The sequence below is a fragment of the Coregonus lavaretus genome (genome assembly GCF_964263955.1).
Source record: "Coregonus lavaretus genome assembly, contig: HAP1_SCAFFOLD_1153, whole genome shotgun sequence".
In the NCBI taxonomy this organism is placed as follows: Eukaryota; Metazoa; Chordata; class Actinopteri; order Salmoniformes; family Salmonidae; genus Coregonus; species Coregonus lavaretus.
In genome coordinates, this window is record NW_028160659.1 from 17,068 (window position 1) to 44,204 (window position 27,137).

At 42.2% G+C, this 27,137-nt stretch overlaps 2 protein-coding genes across 5 annotated transcripts; one reads left to right on the forward strand and one right to left on the reverse strand.

Moving 5' to 3' along the window:
- Positions 1-224: 224 nt before the first annotated feature.
- Positions 225-6,271, reverse strand: LOC311121595 (uncharacterized protein). Of its 4 annotated transcripts, none has more exons than XM_084196058.1 (11): positions 6,187-6,271; positions 5,353-5,417; positions 5,013-5,214; positions 4,792-4,911; positions 4,513-4,679; positions 4,218-4,288; positions 3,174-3,398; positions 2,549-2,716; positions 2,040-2,118; positions 1,743-1,901; positions 225-1,567 (listed from the first exon to the last, which is right to left on the reverse strand). In XM_084196058.1, exons 2-11 carry the CDS (start codon positions 5,410-5,412, stop codon positions 1,181-1,183), a joined length of 1,638 nt encoding a protein of 545 aa, XP_084052184.1. In that variant the 5' UTR covers positions 5,413-5,417; positions 6,187-6,271; the 3' UTR covers positions 225-1,180. The 4 variants fall into 4 exon arrangements, with proteins under 4 accessions (XP_084052184.1, XP_084052183.1, XP_084052186.1 ...); XM_084196057.1 differs by having other exon boundaries at positions 4,218-4,306; XM_084196060.1 differs by lacking the exon at positions 3,174-3,398.
- Positions 6,272-6,344: 73 nt separating this feature from the next.
- LOC311121596 (DDB1- and CUL4-associated factor 13-like) lies at positions 6,345-25,612 on the forward strand. Its single transcript, XM_084196061.1, has 11 exons — positions 6,345-6,915; positions 7,030-7,229; positions 8,964-9,071; positions 9,392-9,481; positions 9,777-9,932; positions 10,451-10,528; positions 12,027-12,109; positions 12,425-12,589; positions 12,803-12,938; positions 23,761-23,924; positions 24,767-25,612. Exons 1-11 carry the CDS (start codon positions 6,846-6,848, stop codon positions 24,852-24,854), a joined length of 1,338 nt encoding a protein of 445 aa, XP_084052187.1. The 5' UTR covers positions 6,345-6,845; the 3' UTR covers positions 24,855-25,612.
- Positions 25,613-27,137: the final 1,525 nt, after the last annotated feature.

A 27,137-nucleotide genomic window follows, 5' to 3' on the forward strand; every position in this document is an offset into this window, starting at 1 on the left:
CATGTATCATGCATTGGGGCAAATGTACATCTACAGCTGTCATATTCAAATGTGACATTCAGTGTCATTCAAACTAATAATACCTCTGTGGTTACAATAAATTAAATCGCATCATGCATAGGAGCAACAACTCACCCGTTCAAACATAGGTTATCTTAAAAGTTAATCTTTATCATTACTGCAAGTGCACAATGTGTTACAGGGATAGAGAAAGGCAAATTGTTGGATTTCAGTGAGGTTTTTATTGTTTGATAAGAGAAAACACACTGCATTTTCATGTGTCAGTCTATTTGTAAAGGCTCATATACTTTAGTATAACAGTAATGGAAGTATAGTCAGAATATATTTGGATAACAATGATATTCTTAGGACACAAAAAATAAATACTACAAGGATTACATAAAACACGTACCAGCTGATCACATTCACTTCCCAGTTTTTACAGGGTCATGTGAGGTAAACAGGGCTCGATGATAGGCTAAATATCAAAGCGTTATATAGTATGGATTATACATTTATTTTTAACACGCACACATATACACTGGTATGTATATCAATATATACTTTTGCAGGCCTTTTTTCTTTCCAGAAACGGAAAACAGAGCCTACTTCCCTTTTTTTCAGTGAAAAATATTCATGTAGGTAGATTACAGTAACCATAATGACAATGATGATGTAATCAAAACCTGATAGTCTCTGTGGGAAAGTAGAAAAATGTACCTTGACAGTTATCTGTCAGTTTCAGTTACACACGTCAGACGTGACCCTAATCAAAGTTGTTTGTAGGGAGGAGCAGGAGGATATAAAATAGCCCCCCACCCCCCAAAAAATAGAAAACATGATCTCTTCACTCATTGTTCGTCTCTCTTCCTCACCATTGCAGTGACAGACAGAGAAACACTCCTTTACCAACAGTATACACTAGCCATCCATTATAAAATAGTACAAAAACACACAAAGTCAACATAGGCATAATGAAATAAAAGTGAGAAACAAGTACCAAAAAGTACAAAAAGTCCTCTATTTCCAGACTCCTCCATCTCTGTTTGAACATCTCTTAACTTCCTCTTCCATTATCCACCTTTCAGGCACAGTCACATCTTCCTATTGCTTTTATCCACAGTCTGTCCATAGGCCTCCTCCAGTTTCTCTCAGTCTCTACCACTCCTCCCTCCCACCCCTATGAGTTTAGGTGCTCCACCTGAATGGTGGAGGTAGCCACGGTGAGACAGAGGTCCTTGTGGGTCGCTAGGTCCGCCACACTGACTGTTTTGAACTGGATGTCCCCTGCAGCAACTGTCTTATACTGGTGCAGGTCAAAGGGGCAGGATGCCGTCTCTGCCTGAGAGTAGCTGCCCTGGTTTTGCCCCTGGTTCTGTCCTTGTCCATGACCTCCAGCTTGTCCTCCAGCTCGGTCTGCCCCACTATCGGTGCCCTCTCCTCGGCCTTGGCCATGAGAACCTCTCTGGTTCTGGGTATGGCTTTGGTTCTGCTGAGACTGCTGTGCAGCAGCCACAGTGAGCGGGTCTGAGTTGTGTTTCTGCATGTGTTTCACCAGGTACGTCTCCTGAGAATAGAATACAGAGCGTTAGAGTGAGAGTTGACAAGTGTGCACAAACACACTATGCACAGACATGCACTATACATGCACACTGTCTGAAGCCTGTGAAAATGTCAGAGTCGAAGGTTAAAGTTCTGCGACTACTACATGCCGGATGCCTTAACAGTGGTTTTTCTCTTACAGAGGTGTATGTGCGGTTGCAGAGTCCACAGGAGTAGAGCTTGGCGTGTTTGACCGTGTGAGTGGACAGGTGGACTTCCAGACTGGCCGCGTCTGTGTAACCACGGTTACAGTTGGTGCACTTGAAGGGTTTATCCTTGTTGTGCTGCCGTCTGTGGGACTGGAACAGAACAGGACCGTTCAGGACACATCTTCAAATGGGTATTTATACTAATGCAACTACTAAGGGTCAGTGTTACTAAGCTTTCACCACTGGGAATAAAAACAAAAAAAAACAAAGAAAAGGGATAGTAGTCACCTGTAGGTTGGAGAGTTGTGTGAAGGATTTCTCACAGCCCGGATGAACACACTTATAAGGCCTGTCTCCTGTGTGGATCCTGCAGAAACATGGAAAAAACAACCGGTAAGAAGAAGAGAGAAAAGAGGGGGGAGAAATGTAAGTGGTCCCTCCATATTCTCCTTTCAGCTATCCTGTTATCCACACCATTGCAGATGAGGGAGATGAAGAGAGGAAGCCACTGTAGACTATTGAGATGCCCGCACAGACAAAATACTATTGAGATGCCCCCCCCACAGACAAAAGACTGTTGAGATGCCCCCCCCCCAGACAAAAGACTGTTGAGGCTCCCACAGAAAAGACTATTGACATGACCCCCACAGAAAAGACTATTGACATGACCCCCCACAGAAAAGACTATTGACATGACCCCCCCACAGAAAAGACTATTGAGATGCCCCCCCACAGAGAAAAGACTATTGAGATGCCCCCACAGAGAAAAGGGCAGATATGTAGGACATCAACCTCACCGGTTGTGCTGCTGTAGATGACTGAGCTGTCTGAAGGACTTCTGACAGAAAGAGCAGGTGTAGGGTTTCACCCCTGTGTGGATGCGGATATGCTGGGCCAGATAGCTGGAGTTGGCAAAGGATTTAGTGCAGTGGGGACACTTGTGGGGCTTGGACTCAGTATGGTTTCTGGAAGCAAGAAGAGAGGATGGAGAGAGGGAGGAGGGGAGAACAGTGTTGCTTTTCTTTAAACTTGGATTGATAGTAAAAATCACACTTAAACCCCCTCTATTACTGAGTGCCTGACTTCTAAAAATCACAAAGTTTCTCTGAAACTTAACAGTCTTCCACTCTGACCTAAATTATTTTCAAACTGATTATGTATGTAATAGTGTGTGAGTGTGTGTGTGCGCGCGCAAGAGAGAAGCAGCAGTGAAGAAGTAAGGACACCAAGCAGACAGACTGAAGAGACGAAGAGGGACTGGAAGCAGAGACCACACACAAACACACACGACCTGCGTCTTGCCTTTTCACAGACATCCCCCCACACACACACACAGTGTAAGCAGCCAATAGAGGGGAGGGGAAAGGGGCAGGCTAGGTAGAGCCTGCAGGTCAGGTCAGGTGGAGCTGCTGTGAGCAGTACCGTGTGTGCTGCTGTAAGTGACTGAGCTGTCTAAAGGACTTCTGACAGTAGGAGCAGATGTAGGGCTTGGCCCCGCTGTGGATGCGGAGGTGCTGGGCCAGGTAGCTGGAGTTGGCGAATGACTTGGAGCAGTGGGGACACTTGTGGGGCTTGGCCTCTGTGTGAGACTTGGAGTGGATCTGCATGTCTGACTTACTGAAGAAGGTCACCGCACACATCCGGCACCTACGGGACAGAGAGACAGACACACAGACCAGGGAGGGAGGGAGGGGGAGAAACAGAGAGATGAAAATACAAAAAGCAAGGACAAAGAGACAGGGACATGAGAGATGGGAGAGGGCAAGGGAAGGGGAGGAAGATAGTGGAAGGAGGCAAAAAAGAGGGGTGAAGCATGAGACAGCAAGTGGGGAAAACAAAGGGAGAGAGCAAGAGGAAAAAGAGAAGAGGATAGAAAGCAAAACACGGGAGCAGATGAAATGAACGAGGGATGTGAAAAAAGAAGACAAGAGAAAGAGGGAGGGGGGAAGAGAGAAAGAGGGTGAAATCAGTGAAAACAGCAGGAAAAAGAGCAGATTCTGCTGAAGCAAGACATAGAAAGACAGAGATAGCTTGAAAAGGTAGAAATACTGTATGAAGGAGAGATAGAAAAAAGAGAGAACAACAATAAACAGGACAGAAGTAGGTGAAGGAGTGCGTGTCCAATGTGTGCAGGGATGCGCGTGTGTGTGGGGCGGACGCATGAGGGAGGCAGAGAATGTGTGTGTCCACAGCGCAGGTACGTACACATAGTGAAATACTTAAGCAGGCGTGTGTGCTGCCACAGCATGCAGTGGAGTCGTTCTGTGGTTTGTGTGTGTGTCAGAGAAAGAGAGAAATGCCCGTGCCAGCAGCACCTAGTGTTCATCCACAGCCTGTGTCTAACCTTTCCTGACTCTATCATCTACAACATACAGGTGTGCAAGCATTCCACAGCTTCACATTCCTATGGGGATGCACAGCACAGCAGGTGCTTTTTGGCCCTTCTGTGACGCCGTAGGTCCGTACCTGTAGGTCTTGTTGCCGTCTTTCCCACTGTGGTCCTCGTCGGCGAGGTCGTACGGGTCAGTTGTATAATGCTGCGAAGACATAACCACCTATCAAATGTCACACAAACATTAGAATCACATTCATCATATTAAAAAGGCACTCTGTTGTAAAAATGTCTACATTAGTTTTTTTGTTGTTGCTTAGTCTGAAAAAAAATCAATAACCTGAACTTAGTCTGGAAATGTCTGGAAGTGTTTTAGTGGGAATAGGTTTTATTTTGGTTACTATGGAGTTACTATGGTAACTGTCTCACCTGCCCTCCCGACGCCAAGTGAGCCAGAATCAACGCCTCATTTCCAGCGGAGAGGGTGTGGCCACCGGCAGGCCCCGCCCTCCCTAGTGTCGACTTCTTCTTCCTGCCTCGCTTCGAGGGGGTCGGCATGACGACCACCTGGGGGGTTCCACCTTCCTGTTTCTTGTCTAAGGAAGTGATAGAAAGGAAAAATCTGTGTGAGAGTCTGATAGTATGTGACTGAAGTGTGTATTTTTCAGAGTTAGGATAATGGAGGGTGGCGACAATCGTGTGTGTTACCTGGAGCGCGCAGTGTAGAGACGATCATTGTGGTGGTGGGATGTCCAGACACGAAGGACTGAGAGGAGGAGGCAGGAGAGACCAGCTGCGTGCCTTGAGGGGTAGTGATGACCAGACCCGCTGCAGAGAGAGGAAAATAAAAATATGATACAAAACAGACATTGATGGGAAAAAGACCATGCCAAAGTGTGATAAATACTACACTAACAGTTGACACACACCTGCTGTCATGATGCCAGTGGAAGGTACAGGCACCACAGTGATGTTCTGGGTGTGAGGGGGGTGTAGGTGACCCCCTTGGCCCTGCCCCCCTCCCTCCTGCTTGGGGACAGTGAGCATGGCAGTCTGATAATGAGAGGAGGAGGGGAACGAAGTGTTCTTCTCCTGGTCCTTCAGCTGCTTCAGGAACATGGCGTTCTCAATCTGACAGCGAGAGAGAGAAATCCTTCTTACAAAATTCCAAACTCCAAAAAGAGTAATGTTTCTAACAGTGCTATAGTCCAAAGGTGTCACTTGCAATATACTTTAACATTTTAAACTGACATTTTTCACTAAACGTACCTGTCCTTGTACAGGCAAAGGGGACCAGAAGTACTGAGAGTTAAAATGGGAATCCTCCATAACTTCTGCAATGGAAGAGTAACACTGCCATATCACCACTAGACCAAACAGCTAATCACTCATCAATTGAAATAAAATTGGCTACGTTGTTGCACATCCGACTGACACCTTCGGTGACAGGCGACAATGACCTGAAGTCATTGAAAATGTCACTTTACATAAGCTACCTAGCTAGCTAATGAAACAATAAATGGGAGTTACGTTGGTAGTTTATTTGGTTAGATAGCAGAAATATTTGGACATATGGGCTACACAATAATATGACTTACATCAGGCTAGTTAGGTAATTTAGCTGCCTACTGTAAAGACGCATTGTGGAATGTGGTTGCATAGGAAGGAGGACCGTGCTAGCTCGCTATTACATGGGTTTCCCCCTTCAAAGTAATTCATTTGGTGATACAAGGTAGCTAGCAATCATTCGAACAAAATAAGATGTCTAGCTTGCTATTTGTTAGCAATTTGCTGAGCTGCAAGTGTGCAACTCCATTTCAATTCCTTGCTAGGCGTGCACAGTTAGTTAGCTAGCTAGATGCTCTAATAAAAACACGAGAGGAACGTTATCTGACTCTCGCTCTCTTCGATGCCTGTGAAAATAGAAAAAGCAAAGCACCCAAAGAATTCAAGGATTTTAAAAAAACTGAAGAGGTGAGAGAAGAAAAAAAACAATCTAGCACAGACTTCCGGCTGTTCAGACAGAGAAGAGATTCGTCGGGTGCAAGTCGCTCAAATTGGAAGAGAAATACTATGATTATGAAGCCAAATAACAGTATTTACCGGTTCTGACAACGCTTTCTCCCTTCCAGGAATTCCCGTGGACCGGGACACTTCAGAAACTCTGTTCAAATCTTTCAGATTTGACAAATTCACCGAGTTTTTTTCTCTTCTTTTTTTTTTCTTTTTAATATATTTTTTTCTTCTTGTGGAGTCGCTTGTCTGCGCTGCACTTCCTTCGAAGAAGGTCGAGTAAACTCTGTGGAGAAACAAAGCGCTCTGAATGTGTGGTGATGTCATTTCCGTCGAATGAGGTCTAATTTTTAAAGCTTTAAATTAATTGGTACTATCGCTATGCTATTAAACATATAAAACGCTAATCAATGTAATTTTCTCCTTCTGCGTATTTTACTGCCATGCAATACATTTGTTATGTCCCACAAGAAGTCTAGTTTAGTAAGATCTCTGAAGCCCAGAGTACAGTGACAGTCCCCAATCAGTCCACATGGTGTCGCCAAATATTTTGTATAACTCAACGTTCTATCTGTGGTCGCTGTAAGCACAAGCAACAAACACACTTCCGGCAAATTAGGTCGGATATTGCCCTCAACATCCGGTAGGTGAGGTCACACACATAAACACATGGCCGTACGAATGATTTTACTGTGGTACATTTTTTGGGAAGAAGTATAGAGCTTTATACAAATTCACGCCAACACGCAATGAAAGTTAAAGTCCTCTCCAGGAATCCGGACGACTATGTCCGTGAGACGAAGTTGGATATCCAGCGTGGTAAGTGCAAATAGTTAGCTAACTTCACACAGTTCAATCCACTGTAGAGAGCTGTAGCTAGCCTCAACCAACACTGGCAAAACAACTTTTTCTAACAGTGTCTGTAACCTACAGTACCAAGAAATTACGACCCGTCCCTCCATCCGTTCGAGGTGCCAAGAGAATACACCCGTGCCCTGAATGCGACCAAGCTGGAGCGCGTGTTCTCCAAGCCGTTCCTGGCTTCTCTGGACGGCCACAGGGATGGGGTGAACTGCATGGCCAAGCACCCCAAAAGCCTCTCCACAATTCTGTCCGGCTCCTGCGATGGAGAGGTAGCTAACTGTAACTGGTTAAATAGGAGTTGATTGTAAATCCAAGAACTCTAGTTTCTACATGCCATACTATGGAATGGAGTGGTCAAACATACACTACCAGTCAAAAGTTTGGACACACCTACTCAATCAGGGGTTTTTCTTTATTTTTACAATTTTTTACATTGTAGAATAATAGTGAAGACATCAAAACTATGAAATAACACATATGGAATGATGTAGTAACCAAAAAAGTGTTAAACAAATCAAAATATATTTTATATTTGAGATTCTTCAAATAGCCACCCTTTGCCTTGATGACAGCTTTGCACACTCTTGGCATTCTCTCAACCAGCTTCATGAGGTAGTCACCTGGAATGCATTTCAATTAACAGGTGTGCCTTCTTAAAAGTTAATTTGTGGAATTTATTTCCTTCTTAATGTGTTTGAGCCAATCAGTTGTGTTGTGATAGCCCTATTTGGTAAAAGACCAAGTCCATATTATGGCAAGAACAGCTCAAATAAGCAAAGAGAAACAACAGTCCATCATTACTTTAAGACATGAAGGTCAGTCAATATGGAACATTTCAAGAACTTTGAACGTTTCTTCAAGTGCAGTCGCAAAAACCATCAAGCGCTATGATGAAACTGGCTCTCATGACGACCGGAAAGGAAGACCCAGAGTTACCTCTGCTGCAGAGGATAAGTTCATTACAGTTACCAGCCTCAGAACTTGCAGCCCAAATAAATGCTTCACAGAGTTCAAGTCACAGACACATCTCAACATCAACTGTTCAGAGGGGACTGTGTGAATCAGGCCTTCATGGTCGAATTGCTACAAAGAAACCACTACTAAAGGACACGAATAAGAAGAGACCTGCTTGGGCCAAGAAACACAAGCAATGGACATTTAGACCGGTGGAAATGTGTCCTTTGGTCTGGAGTCCAAATTTGAGATTTTTGGTTCCAACCGCTGTGTCTTTGTGAGACGTGGTGTGGGTGAACAGATCATCTCCACATGTGTAGATCCCACCGTAAAGCATGGAGGAGGAGGTGTTATGGTGTGGAGGTGCTTTGCTGGTGACACTGTCTGTAATTTATTTAGAATTCAAGGCACACTTCACCAGCATGGCTACCACAGCATTCTGCAGCGATACGCCATCCCATCTGGTTTGGGCTTAGTGGGACTATCATTTGTTTTTCAACAGGACAATGACCCAACACACCTCCAGGCTGTGTAAGGGCTATTTTACCAAGAAGGAGAGTGATGGAGTGCTGCATCAGATGACCTGGCCTCCACAATCTCCCGACCTCAACCCAATTGAGATGGTTTGGGATGAGTCGGGCGGCAGAGTGAAGGAAAAGCAGCCAACAAGTGCTCAGCATATGTGGGAACTCCTTCAAGACTGTTGGAAAAGCATTCCAGGTGAAGCTGGTTGAGAGAATGCCAAGAGTGTGCAAAGCTGTCATCAAGGCAAAGGGTGGCTATTTGAAGAATCTCAAATATAAAATATATTTTGATTTGTTTAACACTTTTTTGGTTACTACATGATTCCTTATGTGTTATTTCATAGTTTTGATGTCTTCACTATTATTATACAATGTAGAAAATAGAATAAATAAAGAAATACCCTTGAATGAGTAGGTGTGTCCAAACCTTTGACTGGTACTGTATATGATGACAAGTCTGTGCATTGAGATGGTGAATCTAAATTACCTGTTGATACTGTAAGACTAACTTATTGTGTTCCTCAGCTGAAGGTGTGGAATCTCACCAAACGTGAGTGTGTTCGCACACTCCAGGCCCATGAAGGCTTTGTCAGGGGGATGGTCGTCCGCTTCTGTGGCACCTCCTTCTTTACGGTACGGTATCTGTTCCACTATCCAGGGTGGTATTCACTAGGGCACACTAACTAAACGTTGTGCAATGGACAAGTTCACATAGTACCCCCCATTCTGGCCCGTTTGCTTCCATTTCCTGTCTAGTGAATACTAACCAGACCAGGGGTGTATTCATTAGTCAGGTTCCGTTGCAAAACGTTTGTCTGTTGCAACGGAAACTGTTTACCGTTTACTCCAGTAACAAAACAGAATGAAACTGTTAAATAGAAACTTGTTTTTGTTGCAAAACGTCTTCAGTTTTCCTCTGTGAAAGTAAACATGCTCGTGTTTCTGAATAACAGGTTGGTGATGACAAGACTATCAAACAGTGGAAGATGGAGACTCCAGGCTACGGAGAGGAAGAGGAACCTCTCAATACTATTCTTGGGAAGGTATGGAGGAAGAGCTGTCTGTCATTATTCTGCTCAATGAATATCTCTGAGAGTGTCTCTGACCGAACCTATCTGATCTCATTAAGCAACACTGTAAAATATGCATACCATCGAGTGGACCCATCATTAAAGATTGTGGCTATAACCCCATGATGATGATGATGGGTTTGGAGATATTCCCTACAGTCAGGGTGATGATGATGATGGTTGTTGTAATGTATTCCCTCTAGTCAGTGATGATGATTGAGGGTTCACTTAAATTTTTTTAACAGACACCAATATTTGTTCCTTCCAGTCTGTGTTCACCAGCATCGACCACCACCAGAAGGAGGGTGTGTTTGTGACGTGTGGCCAACAGGTGGACATCTGGGACGAGCAGCGCAGCAGCCCCATCCGCTCCTTTTCCTGGGGCGTGGACAGTTTCAGCTGCGTCCGCTTCAACCCTGTAGAGGTAATCAACCCTCTGTCGGTGTGGATTGTAGCAGAAAGTGTCTCATAGTATGATTGCTGAGAGGAAGTCCAGTTGCGGTTAGTGGGAGAGGATGGAACTAGGTGAAACTGGGCTGACATTCTGTTCCCAAAACTAGAATCTGTTACAAACACAGTGCATTCATTTTGATAGAATTGGCGTTTTGCCAAACTTTAAAAAAAATTGTGTTGTTTAGAGGGAGTGAAAGGTCGAATTGAGTTTGTGCACATGAGCAATTCCCTAACGGAAATATGCAAATACATGCTACAACGTGCCAATAGGATCTTGCTAGCTCGTGCTTGGCTTTGCCCACCTCCTTGCTTGTTTTGCCCACTATCTTGTGTTAGTTCTTTGGTTATAGCTTCCATACACCAGAATAATGGAGGCAATACCCATATCAGGACTATGTAGTTCAAAGGTTGTGTAAAACACAGAGGTATTGTATGTTAGTGGATTTTTTAAATATGTTTTATTCTTGACCTTCCCCCTTTTCTCCTCAGACTGAACTTCTAGCAAGTTGTGCCTCTGACAGAAGTATTGTGCTGTATGACATGAGGGAAGCTACACCTCTTAAAAAGGTACATTTCTACGTCCTTGGTTGCATCCCAAATGGCACCCTATTTAGTGCACTACCATTTGACGAGGGCTATAGGTTGCCGTTTGGGATGCTGTCCATTAGAACGATTAATCACATTTTAATCGAAATGGCGATATTGACATGCGCAATATCCATATCTTAAGAGACTGCGATATTTTGAAATGCCACTTAGCCGTCCGTCTGTAACGCCCGTTTTTTAAAAACTTTTGACAGAGTTCTCCTTCTCTCCTCTTTTGTCCGCTTCCCAATTCCACACACACCAAGCCCCGCCCCCTGTCACTCAAGAAGGCAGGTCCTTGTGCTAAAGATTCACTGCATGCATTGACCAAACAGCATGCAGTTAACAGATTTTTCCAAACAAGAATGACGCAGCTTTCCACTTTGCTTCTTAATATAAATTCACATGTTTTCTGTATTATACCATTTGTTTGTGTAACTTGCTCTCTAGTTAGTTGGTCTTAGCAAGCTGAAAATGTGCCTAAAATGTGTTAGCTCCTAATGCTAATCGCTTGCTAGCTAAATCCACTGAGGGCAAATCTTGCTAGCAAACTTTTGCTCTAATATTGGATGGTTCCAATGGTGGAGTATATCATCATTGTTTGTGCAACAGTTTGTTCTTAATCAGAGAGGAAAAGGTGACGAATATTCTAAAATCTTTGTCTGAATGTACCGATCTATTTAAATCTAATTAGGGTCCCATTTTATTTATTTAACCAGGTAAGTTGACTGAGAACACATTCTCATTTACAGCAATGACCTGGGGAATAGTAAGGAGCCAATTGGAAGCTGGGGATGATTAGGTGGCCATGACGGCCAGATTGGGAATTTAGCCAGGACACCGGGGTTAACAACCCTACTGTTACGATAAGTGCCATGGGATCTTTAGTGACTACAGAGAGTCAGGTCACCCGTTCAACGTCCCATCCGAAAGACGAGAACCTACACAGGGCAATGTCCCCAATCACTGCCCTGGGGCATTTTTTTTTACCAGAGGATAGAGTGCCTCCTACTGGCCCTCCAACACCACTTCCAGCAGCATCTGGTCTCCCATCCAGGACCAACCCTGCTTAGCTTCAGAGGCAAGCCAGCAGTGGGATGCAGGGTGGTATGCTGCTGGCCATGGGAAACACTGACCAACACTTTGGTTCTTACTCTGTCACAACCATCTCCTCCCTTACTTTTTCATCATTGTCATGCCAAACAAAACTGCATTCCAAGTGCCCACTGTATTCCAACCATACAATTTGAATAATCATTCTATTTCTATGACTCCAACCGTTTACCCAAGTGTTTTGATGTAAAATCGCAGTATTTGGTAGAAATATTGCAATTAGATTTTTTTGCCCATATCGTGCAGCCCTACTGCTCATGACTTTGCCCTTTACTATACCCATCTCCCATTCTGTACTGTCCTCTCATTACCGGAATGTATCTAATGGTTAGTGTATTGAAGTATGAATGTGTGATTTCCTATATAGGTAATCATGAACATGAGGAGCAACACTTTGTGCTGGAATCCCATGGAAGCTTATAACTTCACCTGCTCTAATGAAGATTACAAGTGAGTGACGCAATTCAACATGATGTATTGAGTTTACGTGCTCACTACACCACATAGGCCTCATTCATTCCTGGAGAGAAGTTTGTGTATTTTCAATGCTAATAATGTTTTTGTTCATGCAATTGTTTGGGGAGTGATTGAATCATTATGTCTAATGTACATTTACACTAGTTTTACAATAACAGCATGTTCATTGAGATCTCAAGAGTGTTTTCATTTACTGGCCTTGCACCACGAATGAGAGAAGCATAGTGGTGTGTGAACCTCTCATCTTTGTATTTATTAACCAACCGTATGTGTTTCCTCCCCCTTCAGTCTGTATACATATGATATGAGGTACCTGGACAAGCCTTTCACCGTCCACATGGACCATGTCTCAGCCGTGCTGGATGTAGACTACTCTCCAACAGGCAAGGAGTTTGTCTCGGCCAGCTTTGACAAGACCATCCGCATCTTCCCCAAAGACAGTGGCCACAGCAGGTTAGTGGTGCCAAGGGTTCAGACACTGGGTTCCAGCAGGCTGCTGCCAACACCAGGGCAGTTGTTCTGAATCCTGTGTCTCCGTGTGTGTTTATTATCAGCTTTGATGTATTTATTTTTGCACAGGTGTAAACATGTTTAAAGAAGACACTGTGCAACAGCAACATTGTGTTCAGCGCTTGAGTGTGTGTGGTTGTGTGTGACTATCCACAGGGAGGTGTACCACACCAAGCGCATGCAGCACGTCATCTCCATAAAGTGGTCGTCAGACAACAAGTACATCCTGAGTGCTTCAGATGAGATGAACATCAGACTGTGGAAGGCCAACGCTGCTGAGAAGTTGGGATTGGTGAGACACAGTCCTCTTCCTCTCCCTTAGAAGTAGTGTACGCACGTCCAGTAACCTGCAGGTGCAGGGTATCAAAAGTTATGTCATGAAAGAAAGATGGATCGCAGAACAATGTTGAATGCTTACCATTAACCGGTAGGCTTATATGCTAATATTCTGATTCATTTGTTGGAGCTGTGATTTTGACCTTCCGTTTTGTGAGTTTGCTGGATTTCTCAACCTGCCATGGCCTGATGCCCACCACGGCAGCTCAGCATGGTAAGAGAGAGAGAGGCCAGGCTGCCAGCAGCAACAGCAGTGGCACTGCCAAGGGCTCTGATGGATGCTGACTGACTTGGAACAGAATCACTTTCATAAGTACAATGGACCAATAGGGACAGCAGAGCTGGGTTAGTGACAGACTGGAGCTCTTTGGAACTCTTGATTACCAATAGACAAAGTCTGACCAGTCAGTCAGTGTAGGCAATGTGGCACTATAGAGTGGATTTAAAGGGATAGTTCACTAAAATGTTTGTATGCGTAAAGTTTTTTGGGGAAGTCTATGGGCAAATAGTGACTGCAACTTAAATGACTTAGAGGTGTTACAGCAGGCTAACGTTAGCATCACCCATCCCAAAACATTGGAATATAATTATATTTGTTATGCTTTCTTCAAACTCTAACTCTCTGAATGTTCAAGGCATTATTTACACATTACCTGAAATGTAAGGTTCTGTTTTGCTATCTTAAACAGATTCTTACACATACAATCTAGCCTAACTCCTTTATCATCTGATGCCAAAACCGGCATTTAGCCTACAAGAATGAATTACAAGGGAGCTGAATGGATGTTTTACGGTGCCCTCTCCAATATCCATCCCCCTTCTGCTTCACTCTTCCTTATTCCCTTAATGCAGCTTAACACTGGAGAATTGTCCAACTTTTGGCACTTGTTTTACTGTCAGTGTATAAGAGGAGATTTATTCTGTAGCTTTGCACTTAAACAGATCAGACGAGCCCAGCTGCTATCAGCAGTTTGAATAGGCCCAATTACTTAAAGAGAGCGGCCACTCTGGAAATAATGAAGCATTAACAATCAAGTTGGACTGGAAGGGTCTTTAATTAAAAAGAAATGCTGAATCAAGGCTGTCTGTCAGATCTCAGGAGGAGTGGAAGTCTTCAGCCTGAGTTTGTTGCAACTGCTAGTTTTTGTTCTGTGATCCTAATTTTCATGTTACTTGGAGGAGTTACATTGAAATTCACTTATGTGTATTAAAGTAGTCAAAAGTTTAGTATCTGTTCCCATATTCCTAGCACACAATGACTACATCAAGCTTGTGACTCGACAAACTTGTTGAATGCATTTGATGTTTGTGTTGGGTGTGTTTCAGATGTATTTTGTGCCCAATAGAAATGAATGGTAAATAAGGTACTGTGTCATTTTGGAGTCACTTTTATTGTAAATAAGAATAAAATGTTTCTAAACACTTCTACATTAATGTGGATGCTACCATGACCAAAACAAACAGCAAATGCGTCCAACAAGTTTGTAGTCACAAGCTTAATGTAATCATTGCGTGCTAGGAATATGGGACCAAATACTAAACTTTTGACTACTTTAAAACACATATAAGTGAATTTGTCCCAATACTTTTGGTCCACTAAAATGGTGCTGTAATTTCTAAACGGTTCACCCGATATGAATGAAAATACCCTAAAATTACAGTCTGCACTTTAACCTCAGTCATTGTACCATTTCAAATCAAAAGTGCTGGAGTACAGAGCCAAAACAACACGTTTGTCATTGTCCCAATACTTTTGGAATTCACTGTATCTCTCTGGATACACGGCTTATACAGCTACATAACACCTTAAGCATACTACTCATTGGCTATTGAAAGAGCGTAGAGGCCATAGAGAACTCTGCAGAGTCAGTCAGTCAATGTTGCTCTGCTCCTTTTATCTCACTGTAAATGTTGTTAAGGTTTTCATAAATAACATTTAACAGGCTGTTGGCCTGGTCTAAGGGAAGCAGTGTACCTCAACATCATCAGCAGCTATTAGCTAATCTCCAACAAATTGAATTGATTTTAATTAGAATAAAAGCCCTGGAAGAGTGGCCACTTAGAGAACCTCGGAACCACAGCCGGAGAGAATGAGAGACGCTCAAGATCTTTATGAGGGAGAGGAAGGGAGATGGAGAGTGAAGAGTGTGTTGAATTGTTGTCCATAGTCTACTCTCGGACCATTCATTCAGATTGGAATGTGAAGGTTGTCTATGTACTAATTGGGCTGACCCCAATTATTTGACCGGTCGATCGACCAAGATTGTTTTTAGTTGAGCAGTAGCATATATATATATATATATATATATATATATATATATATATATATATATATATATATATATATATATATATATATATATATATATATATATATATATATATACAGTGGGGGAAAAAAGTATTTAGTCAGCCATCAATTGTGCAAGTTCAAAATTTTCATCATAGGTACACGTCAACTATGACAGACAAATTGAGTAAAAAAAATCCAGAAAATCACATTGTAGGATTTTTTATGAATTTATTTGCAAATTATGGTGGAAAATAAGTATTTGGTCACCTACAAACAAGCAAGATTTCTGGCTCTCACAGACATGTAACTTCTTCTTTAAGAGGCTCCTCTGTCCTCCACTCGTTACCTGTATTAATGGCACCTGTTTGAACTTGTTATCAGTATAAAAGACACCTGTCCACAACCTCAAACAGTCACACTCCAAACTCCACTATGGCCAAGACCAAAGAGCTGTCAAAGGACACCAGAAACAAAATTGTAGACCTGCACCAGGCTGGCAAGACTGAATCTGCAATAGGTAAGCAGCTTGGTTTGAAGAAATCAACTGTGGGAGCAATTATTAGGAAATGGAAGACATACAAGACCACTGATAATCTCCCTCGATCTGGGGCTCCACGCAAGATCTCACCCCGTGGGGTCAAAATGATCACAAGAACGGTGAGCACGGGGGGACCTAGTGAATGACCTGCAGAGAGCTGGGACCAAAGTAACAAAGCCTACCATCAGTAACACACTACGCCGCCAGGGACTCAAATCCTACAGTGCCAGACGTGTCCCCCTGCTTAAGCCAGTACATGTCCAGGCCCGTCTGAAGTTTGCTAGAGTGCATTTGGATGATCCAGAAGAGGATTGGGAGAATGTCATATGGTCAGATGAAACCAAAATAGACATTTTTGGTAAAAACTCAACTCGTCGTGTTTGGAGGACAAAGAATGCTGAGTTGCATCCAAAGAACACCATACCTACTGTGAAGCATGGGGGTGGAAACATCATGCTTTGGGGCTGTTTTTCTGCAAAGGGACCAGGACGACTGATCCGTGTAAAGGAAAGAATGAATGGGGCCATGTATCGTTAGATTTTGAGTGAAAACCTCCTGCCATCAGCAAGGGCATTGAAGATGAAACGTGGCTGGGTCTTTCAGCATGACAATGATCCCAAACACACCGCCCGGGCAACGAAGGAGTGGCTTTGTAAGAAGCATTTCAAGGTCCTGGAGTGGCCTAGCCAGTCTCCAGATCTCAACCCCATAGAAAATCTTTGGAGGGAGTTGAAAGTCTGTGTTGCCCAGCGACAGCCCCAAAACATCACTGCTCTAGAGGAGATCTGCATGGAGGAATGGGCCAAAATTCCAGCAACAGTGTGTGAAAACCTTGTGAAGACTTACAGAAAACGTTTGACCTGTGTCATTGCCAACAAAGGGTATATAACAAAGTATTGAGAAACTTTTGTTATTGACCAAATACTTATTTTCCACCATAATTTGCAAATAAATTCATTAAAAGTCCTACAATGTGATTTTCTGGATTTTTTTTCTCATTTTGTCTGTCATAGTTGACGTGTACCTATGATGAAAATTACAGGCCTCATCTTTTTAAGTGGGAGAACTTGCACAATTGGTGGCTGACTAAATACTTTTTTCCCCCACTGTATACACACACACACAGTACCAGTCAAAAGTTTGGACACACCTACTCATTCAAGGTTTTTTCTTTATTCTTTACTATTTTCTACATTGTAGAATAATAGTGAAGACATCAAAACTATTAAATAACACATATGGAATCATGTAGTAAGCAAAAAAGTGTTAAACAAATTAAAATATATTTTATATTTGAGATTCTTCAAATAGCCACCCTTTGCCTTGATGACAGCTTTGCACACTCTTGGCATTCTCTCAACCAGCTTCACCTGGAATGCTTTTCCAACAGTCTTGAAGGAGTTCCCACACATGCTGAGCACTTGTTGGCTGCTTTTCCTTCACTCTGCGGTCCAACTCATCCCAAACCATCTCAATTGGGTTGAGGTGGGGTGATTGTGGAGGCCAGGTCATCTGATGCAGCACTCCATCACTCTCCTTCTTGGTAAAATAGCACTTACACAGCCTGGAGGTGTGTTGGGTCATTGTCCTGTTGAAAACAAATTATTGTCCCACTAAGCCCAAACTAGATGGGATGGCGTATCGCTGCAGAATGCTGTGGTAGCCATGCTGGTTATGTGCCTTGAATTCTAAATAAATCACAGACGGTGTCACCAGCAAAGCACCCCCACAGCATCACTCCTCCTCCATGCTTTACGGTGAGAAATACACATGCGGAGATCATCCGTTCACCTACACTGCGTCTCACAAAGACACAGCAGTTGGAACCAAAAATCTCCAATTTGGACTCCAGACCAAAGGACACACACAAAGGACATATTTCCACCGGTCTAATATCCATTGCTCGTGTTTCTTGGCCAAAGCAAGTCTCTTCTTCTTATTGGTGTCCTTTAGTAGTGGTTTCTTTGCAGCAATTCGACCATGAAGGCCTGATTCACACAGTCCCCTCTGAACAGTTGATGTTGAGATATGTCTGTTACTTGAACTCTGAAGCACTTATTTGGGCTGCAATTTCTGAGGCTGGTAACTATAATGAACTTATCCTCTGCAGCAGATGTAACTCTGGGTCTTCCTTTCCTGTGGCGGTCCTCATGAGAGCCAGTTTCATCATAGCGCTTGATGTTTTTTGCCAAATTAACCTTTAACAAGGCACACCTGTTAATTGAAATGCATTCCAGGTGACTGCCTCATGAATCTGGTTGAGAGAATGCCAATAGTGTGCAAAGCTGTCATCAAGGCAAAGGGTGGCTACTTTGAAGAATCTCAAATATAATATTTGTTTAACACTTTTTTGGTTAGTACATGATTCCATGTGTTATTTCATAGTTTTGATGTCTTCACTATTAGTCATTTACCCAATAAACCCATCTGTAGTCCTGTTCTCGTGGTGGGTTCATCCATGGTCCGAAACGTTTCAATCCGGAAAGCTGAGACTTTCTGCTACCCTGGCGCTAGGATCCCTGACACCGCTACTTATTAGCAAGCACTCCGCCGCTTCAACTGTCATTGTCCATGTTGGGTCAAATGACATTAAACTCCAGTAGTCAGAGAAATTGAGAGAGGATTTTAAAACATTGATAAATACGCTGCTGGAATCTGGGAAGCAGTGTGTTGTTTCCGGTCCTTTTCCATCCCCACACTACACGGATATGGTTTTTAGTCGTATACGCCAATTACACACCTGGCTTAAGGGATACTGCTGCACGATGGGAATTCCTTTTGTGGATAACTTTGCAGCTTTTACAGACCGACCAGGTCAATTTCTTCGGGACAATTTACATCTTAACAGGTATGGCTCCAGCATCCTCTCCACCAACATGTCTCTTACTCTTGCCTCATGTAGAGCCTTTGATACCTGACGTTGTGTATTTTCGGGGGTTGACTTTTGGGATTGTACGCTCCCCTATCAGACTATGTTCAATGCTCCTCTCCCAGTTTCATTAATTAGTCCCTCAATTGCAAATATGGAACAAACTTCAGCTAACAACCTTTCTGCAATTCCTAGATTATTGTCCAATCACCGTATTGCGAATACTACTTACATGCAGAGAGGTATTGTTAGTAGTAATCTTGTCCCCATAAAATTGAGCTCTGTCAATAGCTCAAATGGTTTATTGCTCAATCAGTGCAGCTTCAGGTGCTACCTTGGATACTCCATCTGATATGAATTCCCGTAGCAATGGCATTGGAATAATTCATTTGAATGCTAGAAGCCTGATCCAAAAGTTGGACTTTATTGAAATGTTGGTCTCACAATCAAATGTTGACGTACGGATTGTATCTGAATCGTGGCTGTGTGATCCTGTGCCTGATTCAGATGTTCAGTTGATTGGGTACAATATTTATAGAGCTGATAGAGTTGGTAGAGGTGGTGGTATCGTGATTCATGTAAAATGCTACTTAAATGTTTCTGTGTCCATATCAACCTCTGTCCCAAAGCAATATGAATGTCTAGTTTTAAATGTGGTACTTGGTAATAATGCTCATTTAACTCTAGCAGGGGTATATCGCCCCCCCTCAGCTCCTCCTTGTACTCTATGCAAATTATCTGATATACTGTCTAACTATGCAAACTCTGAATTACTAATTTTGGGAGATTTTAACCTGGATTGGCTTTCACCAGTATCCGATAAATTTAAATATATTTGTACTGAGCTAAATCTAACTCAGCTGATAACTAAACCAACCCGTCCAAACTTTAAGAATCCAGTAAAATCGACTCTACTAGACATTATTCTAACAAATACCCCCCATAAATACACAGCCAGTGGGGTTTTTTCAAATGATATCAGTGACCACTGCTCTATTGCTTGTATTAGAGATACCAGGCTGAAACACTCTGATCCCTGTATAATCTCTAAGAGAAATTATAAACATTTCTCACAGCAAGCTTTTATCCTTGACTTATATCACTCTGAGCTTTTATCCACTTGCTGCTTTCTGGACCTGGTTTTAGCCCTTGCTTTTTTCTCTTCTATTGTTACCTCTATGTCTGATAAACATGCCCCGCTTATGAATCACAGAGTAAGAAACCGAACCAGTTCTTGGTTCTCTCCTGAATTGTCAGGTCTTTTTCTGCAAAATAATCGGGCCTGGGCCTTGGCGAGGAAAACAGGTACTCCAGCTGATTGGCTGTTTTTTAGGCAATTGAGAAATAAATGTACTGCAGCTGTCAAAAAGGCAAAATCAAATTACTTCCTTAATACTATGACAGATTCTGCAGGAGATCCTGCAAAATTCTGGAAAACTGTTAATTCACTGAAACGGGGGAATTCTGCTGTTTCTCTTCCTAAGCAAATTATCTCAGACTCCTGTATTCTAAGTTTTAAAAATGATATTTGTGATGCTTTTAATAAGCATTTCATCTCTGCTGGTTTTTTATTTGAAAAGAAAAGTGGCCATTGTGGTACTGGCCAGTTAGTTGATTTTTCGTCTTGCTTTTCAACCGTTACTCTGAAAAATGGTAACCCTGTTTTTAGTTTCCAGAAAATAACTGAAGCAGAGGTTCTAGCTGCCCTGTATGCCATTGATACTAAGAAATCCTTAGGCGCTGACAATTTAGACCCGTACTTACTTAAGTGTGCCGCACATTTTTTATCTAACATTAAGCACAGGAAATATCCCTAAGGTGTGGAAAGCAGCTTTTGTTCTTCCATTACATAAGGGAGGTGACGGTAGTGATTTGGATAACTATCGACCCATCTCTAGGCTCCCTTGTCTGGCAAAGATCCTAGTATCTATAGTCAACAAACAGTTACAATCTTTTCTTTCTGTTAACAGTATTTTTAGCACCAATCAATCTGTTTTTAGATCTAAACACAGTACCACATCAGCCACTATGCTTGTTGTAAATTATATTGCAAATGCCTTAGACGATAGAAAGCACTGTGCTGCGTTGTTTGTAGATTTGTCAAAAGCTTTTGACACTGTAGATCATGCTATCCTTTTGAGTAAGCTGTCATCTATAGGACTGGGCACTGATGCCTGTCGATGGTTTTATGACTATCTTAAAGATAGAACTCAGGCCGTCATGGTTGACGGGGTCAAGTCTGACCCCTTACAGTTACTTAAAGGGGTCCCTCAGGGTTCAATAATTGGCCCACTATTGTTCTCACTTTATATAAACAACATTGGTGATGATGTTAGATATTGTAAATTCCATTTATATGCAGATGACACAGTAATGTACTCTATTGCTCCAACAGCGGACCAAGCTTTAATGCAGTTGGAGTCTGATTTTAGGATACTACAGGGGTCTCTTTTACAGCTTAAACTTGTTTTAAACGCTAAGAAAACAAATGTCATGTTTTTTTCTAGGTCTAAACTCTCAATTAGAAACACTTTTGTAATCACTAGCTTGGATGGTACTCAAATCAAACAGGTCTCTGCATATAAATACTTAGGGGTATGGTTAGATGATAGGCTTTCTTTTAAAAAACATGTTACTGAATTGGGAAAAAAGCTCAAATTCAAGATAGGGTTCCTTTACAGAAACAGGGCATGTCTGTCCTCCGTAAATAGAAAACAAATTGTGCAGGCTATTTTTATGTCCGTTTTAGATAATATCACCATAATCTATATGCATGCATCGGCAAACACATTAAAACCACTGGATGCTATTTACCATTGTGCACTCAGGTTTATCACGGGTGATAGTTACAAAACTCATCACTGTTTCCTATATCAACATGTGGGTTGGGCCTCTCTATCTGTGAGGTGAGAGCAACATGCTCTCTTATTTATTTATAAAGCACTTCTTTGAAAACTACCTCCATATATATCATCATTAATTTCCACTAGATATACTAATTTTAAAACCAGATCACAGATGTGGATTACATTAGAGACTTCTGTGGTCTCCACAGAGTTGGGTAGGACTGCCTTCAGTTCCTTTGCACCTTATCTATGGAACAAACTGCAGATCCAACTTAAGTTAGACACTCTGGTGTCTCTTGCCCATTTTTAAAATGTTATGGAGGATCAATATGATGTTGTCTGTGATTGTTTCTGTTGAATTGTGTTTTTGTTTTGTATGTTTGAAATGTTCTTGTCTGTATGTCTAAAACTGTACATGTCAACATGTTTACACAGGGCACAGCCGTAAAAGAGATCCAGGTCTCAGTCTGTTTTTCCCTGTTAAAATAAAGATTTTTTTTTTAAAAAGAAGAAAATAAAGAAAAACACTGGAATGAGTAGGTGTGTCCAAACTTTTGACTGGTACTGTAAATCAAGTTTTTATATTATGGCACACAAGACACCTGTCTTATTCGCGCCCATCTCAGTGAACTAATCCATCGCGGAGGTCGAGACTAATCTATTGCGTAGGCCGCGGTGGTGGCACAGTCCAAGAAGAACAGGAGTGTGGCTGCACAATGCACGTCTCTCTCCAGAATGCGCGCTCTCCTGCCAATTTGTGCACATTCATTGTTTCATATCTTCATTGTGTGAATTGTTTGCCTTTGATTGTTAGTGTCTATCAATTCTCCATTACATATATCACCAATAGTACATTTACTATTCATTCCTATATTTTCTAATCTACAATGTTTGTTTGGATTCTGTAATATATTATTATTCCAGTCTTTTACCGTTATCATTGTTGGAGTGGACACGTTGTTTGCGGCGTGCACAACCTATGCTACACTTGTGAGAAACAAGTTTTGGTTTATTTCATTCCATTTACGAGTTCTGTCAATTTAGTCATTGTCTTGTTTGGAGCGCTTCTGTCAATGTTGAGTAAGGACTCGCACCTGATCACTGGCGCAGGAAACTCTGAGGGCCCAGAATATTTTATACAGTGTTGCAAGGAGCTTCAGGCCGGACCCAAGTTAATAGTTGGTACAATGTTTCAAGTTCGTTGCAGAGGATATTTCTTCTTATCAGGATATTTTCTACCTGCAGGCTGCAATGTTTTTATTCGTTGGCTTTATAGGATATTTTTACATAGTTGGCAATAGAAGTTACTTTTTAGGTTTATAATTTTCATTTAGATTTGTATTGAATTTTTATTAACTAAATGACAATGATATTGATATACGAAGATGTTATTATAAATGAAATGAAACCGTTCCACGAAAATGTGCATATGAAAACCATAACTGGCTCGCAGATCAGGTCGGTAGAAATGGTAAGATTAATTGCCATTCCACATGAGAGTTTGCCGACTTCTCGTGTAGTCTATTACCGGCAACTTCAGGTTATCTTGATCTCTGGCTCCCTCTTGAGTAATGTGTGTCTTATTTCATCAAACAGTGAGCTTAAAGCATCAGACAAGCTCAATGCATAAATAGTTGATTTTATTAAAACACAGGTTGTGTCTATATATGGAAAAATACACGTTTTAAAATGTTGACCAATCAATTGGTCGAAATAACAGACAACTTTCAGTGATCCAATATTATTTTTGGTCGGGGACAGCCCTATACTGTACATAATAGTGAATATTTTACCATCTTGTAACTAAACACGGGGCCTATCGTTCAGTCATAATATCCAAGTCACAAAGATTTTCACATACCGGTCAATGGATGGTTGAGCGAGCAGTAGTAGGTGTTCAAGATAACTGTCTATCCAAAGCTGAACATTTTCAACCCTGCTTTTCCCATGGTGCAACATCCCAGGGGATATAGTCATACATTTATACAATTGTATTTAGATTTCAGTTTTCTCATGAAAATGTTGTCATTATGGACTGGTAATTAGTGTATACTTGTACATGAGGCACCCAAGTAGACCCCAGTAGTAGATGGTTCTCCTGAAATTAATTTATCTATCTTTAATTTCCCCTTATTCTGTCTCCCTTTCTCTTTTTATTTTTCTCTCTCCTTCTTACCTACTATTTCTCTTTCTCTCTCTCTGTCCTCCCCCTCCCCTCCCCCCATGGTCTAGCTGGCTCCTAGGGAGAAGGCAGCTGTGAACTACAGCCAGAAGCTGAAGGATAAGTTCCAGCACCACCCTCAGATCCGCCGCATCTCGCGCCACCGCCACCTGCCCAAGTCCATCTACAGCCAGAGCAAGGAGCTGCGTGTCATGAAGGAGGCTCGCCGCAGGAAGTATGGGCACCTTCTTTACCCATGCCACTACTGTCTGCCCTACAGTGGCTTTCTGTTCTCAACTCTACCTGCACATATCCTCAATACACTTGTTTGTAACAGTCAAACCACAGAAGTCTATATATTACAGTATTTATATCAGTAGAATTGGCTTCTTGGTGAAGTTCTTGGTAAGGTTAGTGTGGTTTTGGACCTTATTTGTCTCTGTGTTGATGGGAGGAGGTTTTCGGGTGGTTGGCCTGGTCTTTGGCCTCATCACAAAGGAAACTGTCAATCTCTGTTAACACAGTAGGCTTAGAATTACCCTGGCCTCTGTCCAACTATGGCAGAAGGTCCTCATAGTGTCCATGTAGTGGTTATGAGGCCATAGCTGGCTGCCAGAATAGGTCTGACTCTGCCCTACCATGGCACACTTATCCTAATGGGAAACCAGACTAATAGGATAGGATGGTCGCTTATGGCTTGGGCATCATGGGCTCTTTGCTCATTTACACTAATGTCTCTAAGGGGAAGTGATGGTGCCGTCATGACCAGTTGATGATTAATCAAATATTAGTCAGTGTTGATTTTTGGTCCTGAACCGTAGTAACACATTATTGTGATATGTCATCCATGTGTACATAGGAGTTGTGACTGATGGCAGTGTAGCCTACATGTTCTTTGTGTATTTTACAGATGACGTCAGTATTAGTCAATTCTACATTTTATGACATCAGGCCACCTGCCTGGCACTAACTCCTTTGTGTACTCTGCTAACGTTTCTCGCTCTGTGTGTGAATATTCTCATGAGTTGGTATCTGATGTTTGAGTTATTCATGGTTGCCTCATTGTGTCTGTTCCAGGGAGAGGAACGTACGCAAGCACAGCAAGCCTGGCTCCATGCCCGTGGTGACGGAGAAAGAGAAACATGTAGTCACCGTGGTGAAATAGAAGTTGCAAAATGTCTAGTGTTGCAAAATGTCTGTAAGTTTCCCAAAATTATCTGGTTTTCCAGAAATTCCAGATACCCAGATTTCCTGCTTATTCCCTCCTGATTCCAGGAATATTCCAAATGGGATTTCTGAAAAACCTGGCCATTTGGGAAAGATACCAGAATTTTGCAACCCTGCACACAACGTTGTGGATCCCTTCAGTTATATTCATGACATTCTAATCTGCAACATTCAGAAGGATGCACCATCCTGAACACAACCCTGTCTATGATTCTGAACCCTCCTGAACATAACCCTGGCTACGACTCTGAACCCTCCTGAACATAACCCTGGCTACGACTCTGAAATAACTCATTCCTCCTCTCCAAGGCTTATTACAGAAGAGAAATATGGGTCAATATTGTGAAGTTTGTTGACATAAGTGTCACAACTGTCATGGTACAACTAATTTCAGATGACGATATCATTAATGCTTTTGTTGGAACAGTAATTTTGGGATATTATTTTTGTATTGAAAAAATACTACACTAGTTACCGAGAAGATCGACATCCGTCAAATATCACCAGAAAAAATATTTGTGTATTTTAGAAACTTTCTTGAAAATGTTTGGCCTCCCTACACCACCACATACCTTCAGCAATTGTGTATACTGATTCAGTATATATCCTTAAAGATTACAAGATGCAAAGGGTTGATTGTATTGATACTGTTTTTTGTGTTTATTGATGCACTGCTAATAAAGATGTGGTATGGTATTTTTGGGTCTGATATGGATACAGATTTTTGGTAGGCAAAATACACTGATTCTCATTTTGGCAGATAGTTTTTCAGATCAAATCAAATATTATTTGTCACATACACGTGTTTAGCAGATGTTATTGTGGGTGTAGTGAAATGCTTGTGCTTCTAGCTCCGACAGTGCAGTAATATCTAACAAGTAATATCTAACAATTTCACAACATATACACACACATCTAGTAAGGAATGGAATTTAAGAATATATACATATATGGACAAGCCATGACAGAGCGGCATGGACTAAGATACAGTAGAATATTATAGAATAGAATACAATATATACATATGAGATGAGTAGTGCAAGATATGTAAACATTATTAAAGTGACTAGTGTTCCATTTCTTAAAGTGCCCAGTGATTTCAATAGGCAGCATCAGCCTCTAATGTGCTAGTGATGGCTATTTAATAGTCTGATGGCCTTGAGATAGAAGCTGTTTTTCATTCTCTTGGTCCCAGCTTTGATGCAGCTGTACTGACCTCACCTTCTGGATGATAGCGGGGTGAACAGGCAGTGGCTCGGGTGGTTGATATCCTTGATGATCGTTTTGGCCTTCCTGTGACATCGGGTGCTGTTGGTGTCTTGGAGGGTGGGTAGTTTGGCCCCGTTAATGCGTTCGGCAGACCGCACCACCCTCTGGAGAGCCCTGCGGTTGCGGGTGGTGCAGTTGCTGTACCAGGCGGTGATACAGCCCGACAGGATGCTCTCAATTGTGCATCTGTGAGGGTTTTAGGTGTCAAGACAAATTTCTTCAGCCTCCTGATGTTGAAGAGGCTCTGTTGCGCCTTCTTCACCACAATGTCTGCGTGGGTGGACCATTTCAGTTTGTCAGTGATGTGTACACCAAGGAACTTGAAACTTTCTACCTTCCCGTCGATGTGGATAGGGGGGTGCACCCTCTGCTGTTTCCTGAAGTCCACGATCATCTCCTTTGTTTTGTTGACGTTGAGTGAGAGGTTATTTTCCTGGCACCACACTCCCAGAGCCCTCACCACCTCCCTGTAGGCGGTCTCGTCATTGTTGGTAATCAAGTCTACTACTGTTGTGTCGTCTGCAAACTTGATGATTGGGTTGGAGGTGTGCTTGGCCACGCAGTCATGGGTGAACAGGGAGTACAGGAGGGGGCTGAGCACGCACCCTTGTGGGGCCCCAGTGTTGAGGATCAGCGAAGTGGAGATGTTTCCTATGTGGGATGAAGTCTGTTTTCTGCACAAATTGAGCGCAAAATAAACAGTTATACTATACAACGATACTTTTGAATGCTTGTTTCTTACATTAGAAAATAAAAATATAAAATTAACATCCAAGGTGCTCAGATTAGCATGATTTGTGTTTTGTTTATCATATAGGTGGTATAACGACGGATGCATTATAGCAGTAAAATCCTAAAAATAGTCAACTGATATATGGGTCTGGCACTAATGATGGTAACAAGGTTGATTTGTTTCTGAATTGTTATTTTAATATGCCTGAGTTCCAGTGAC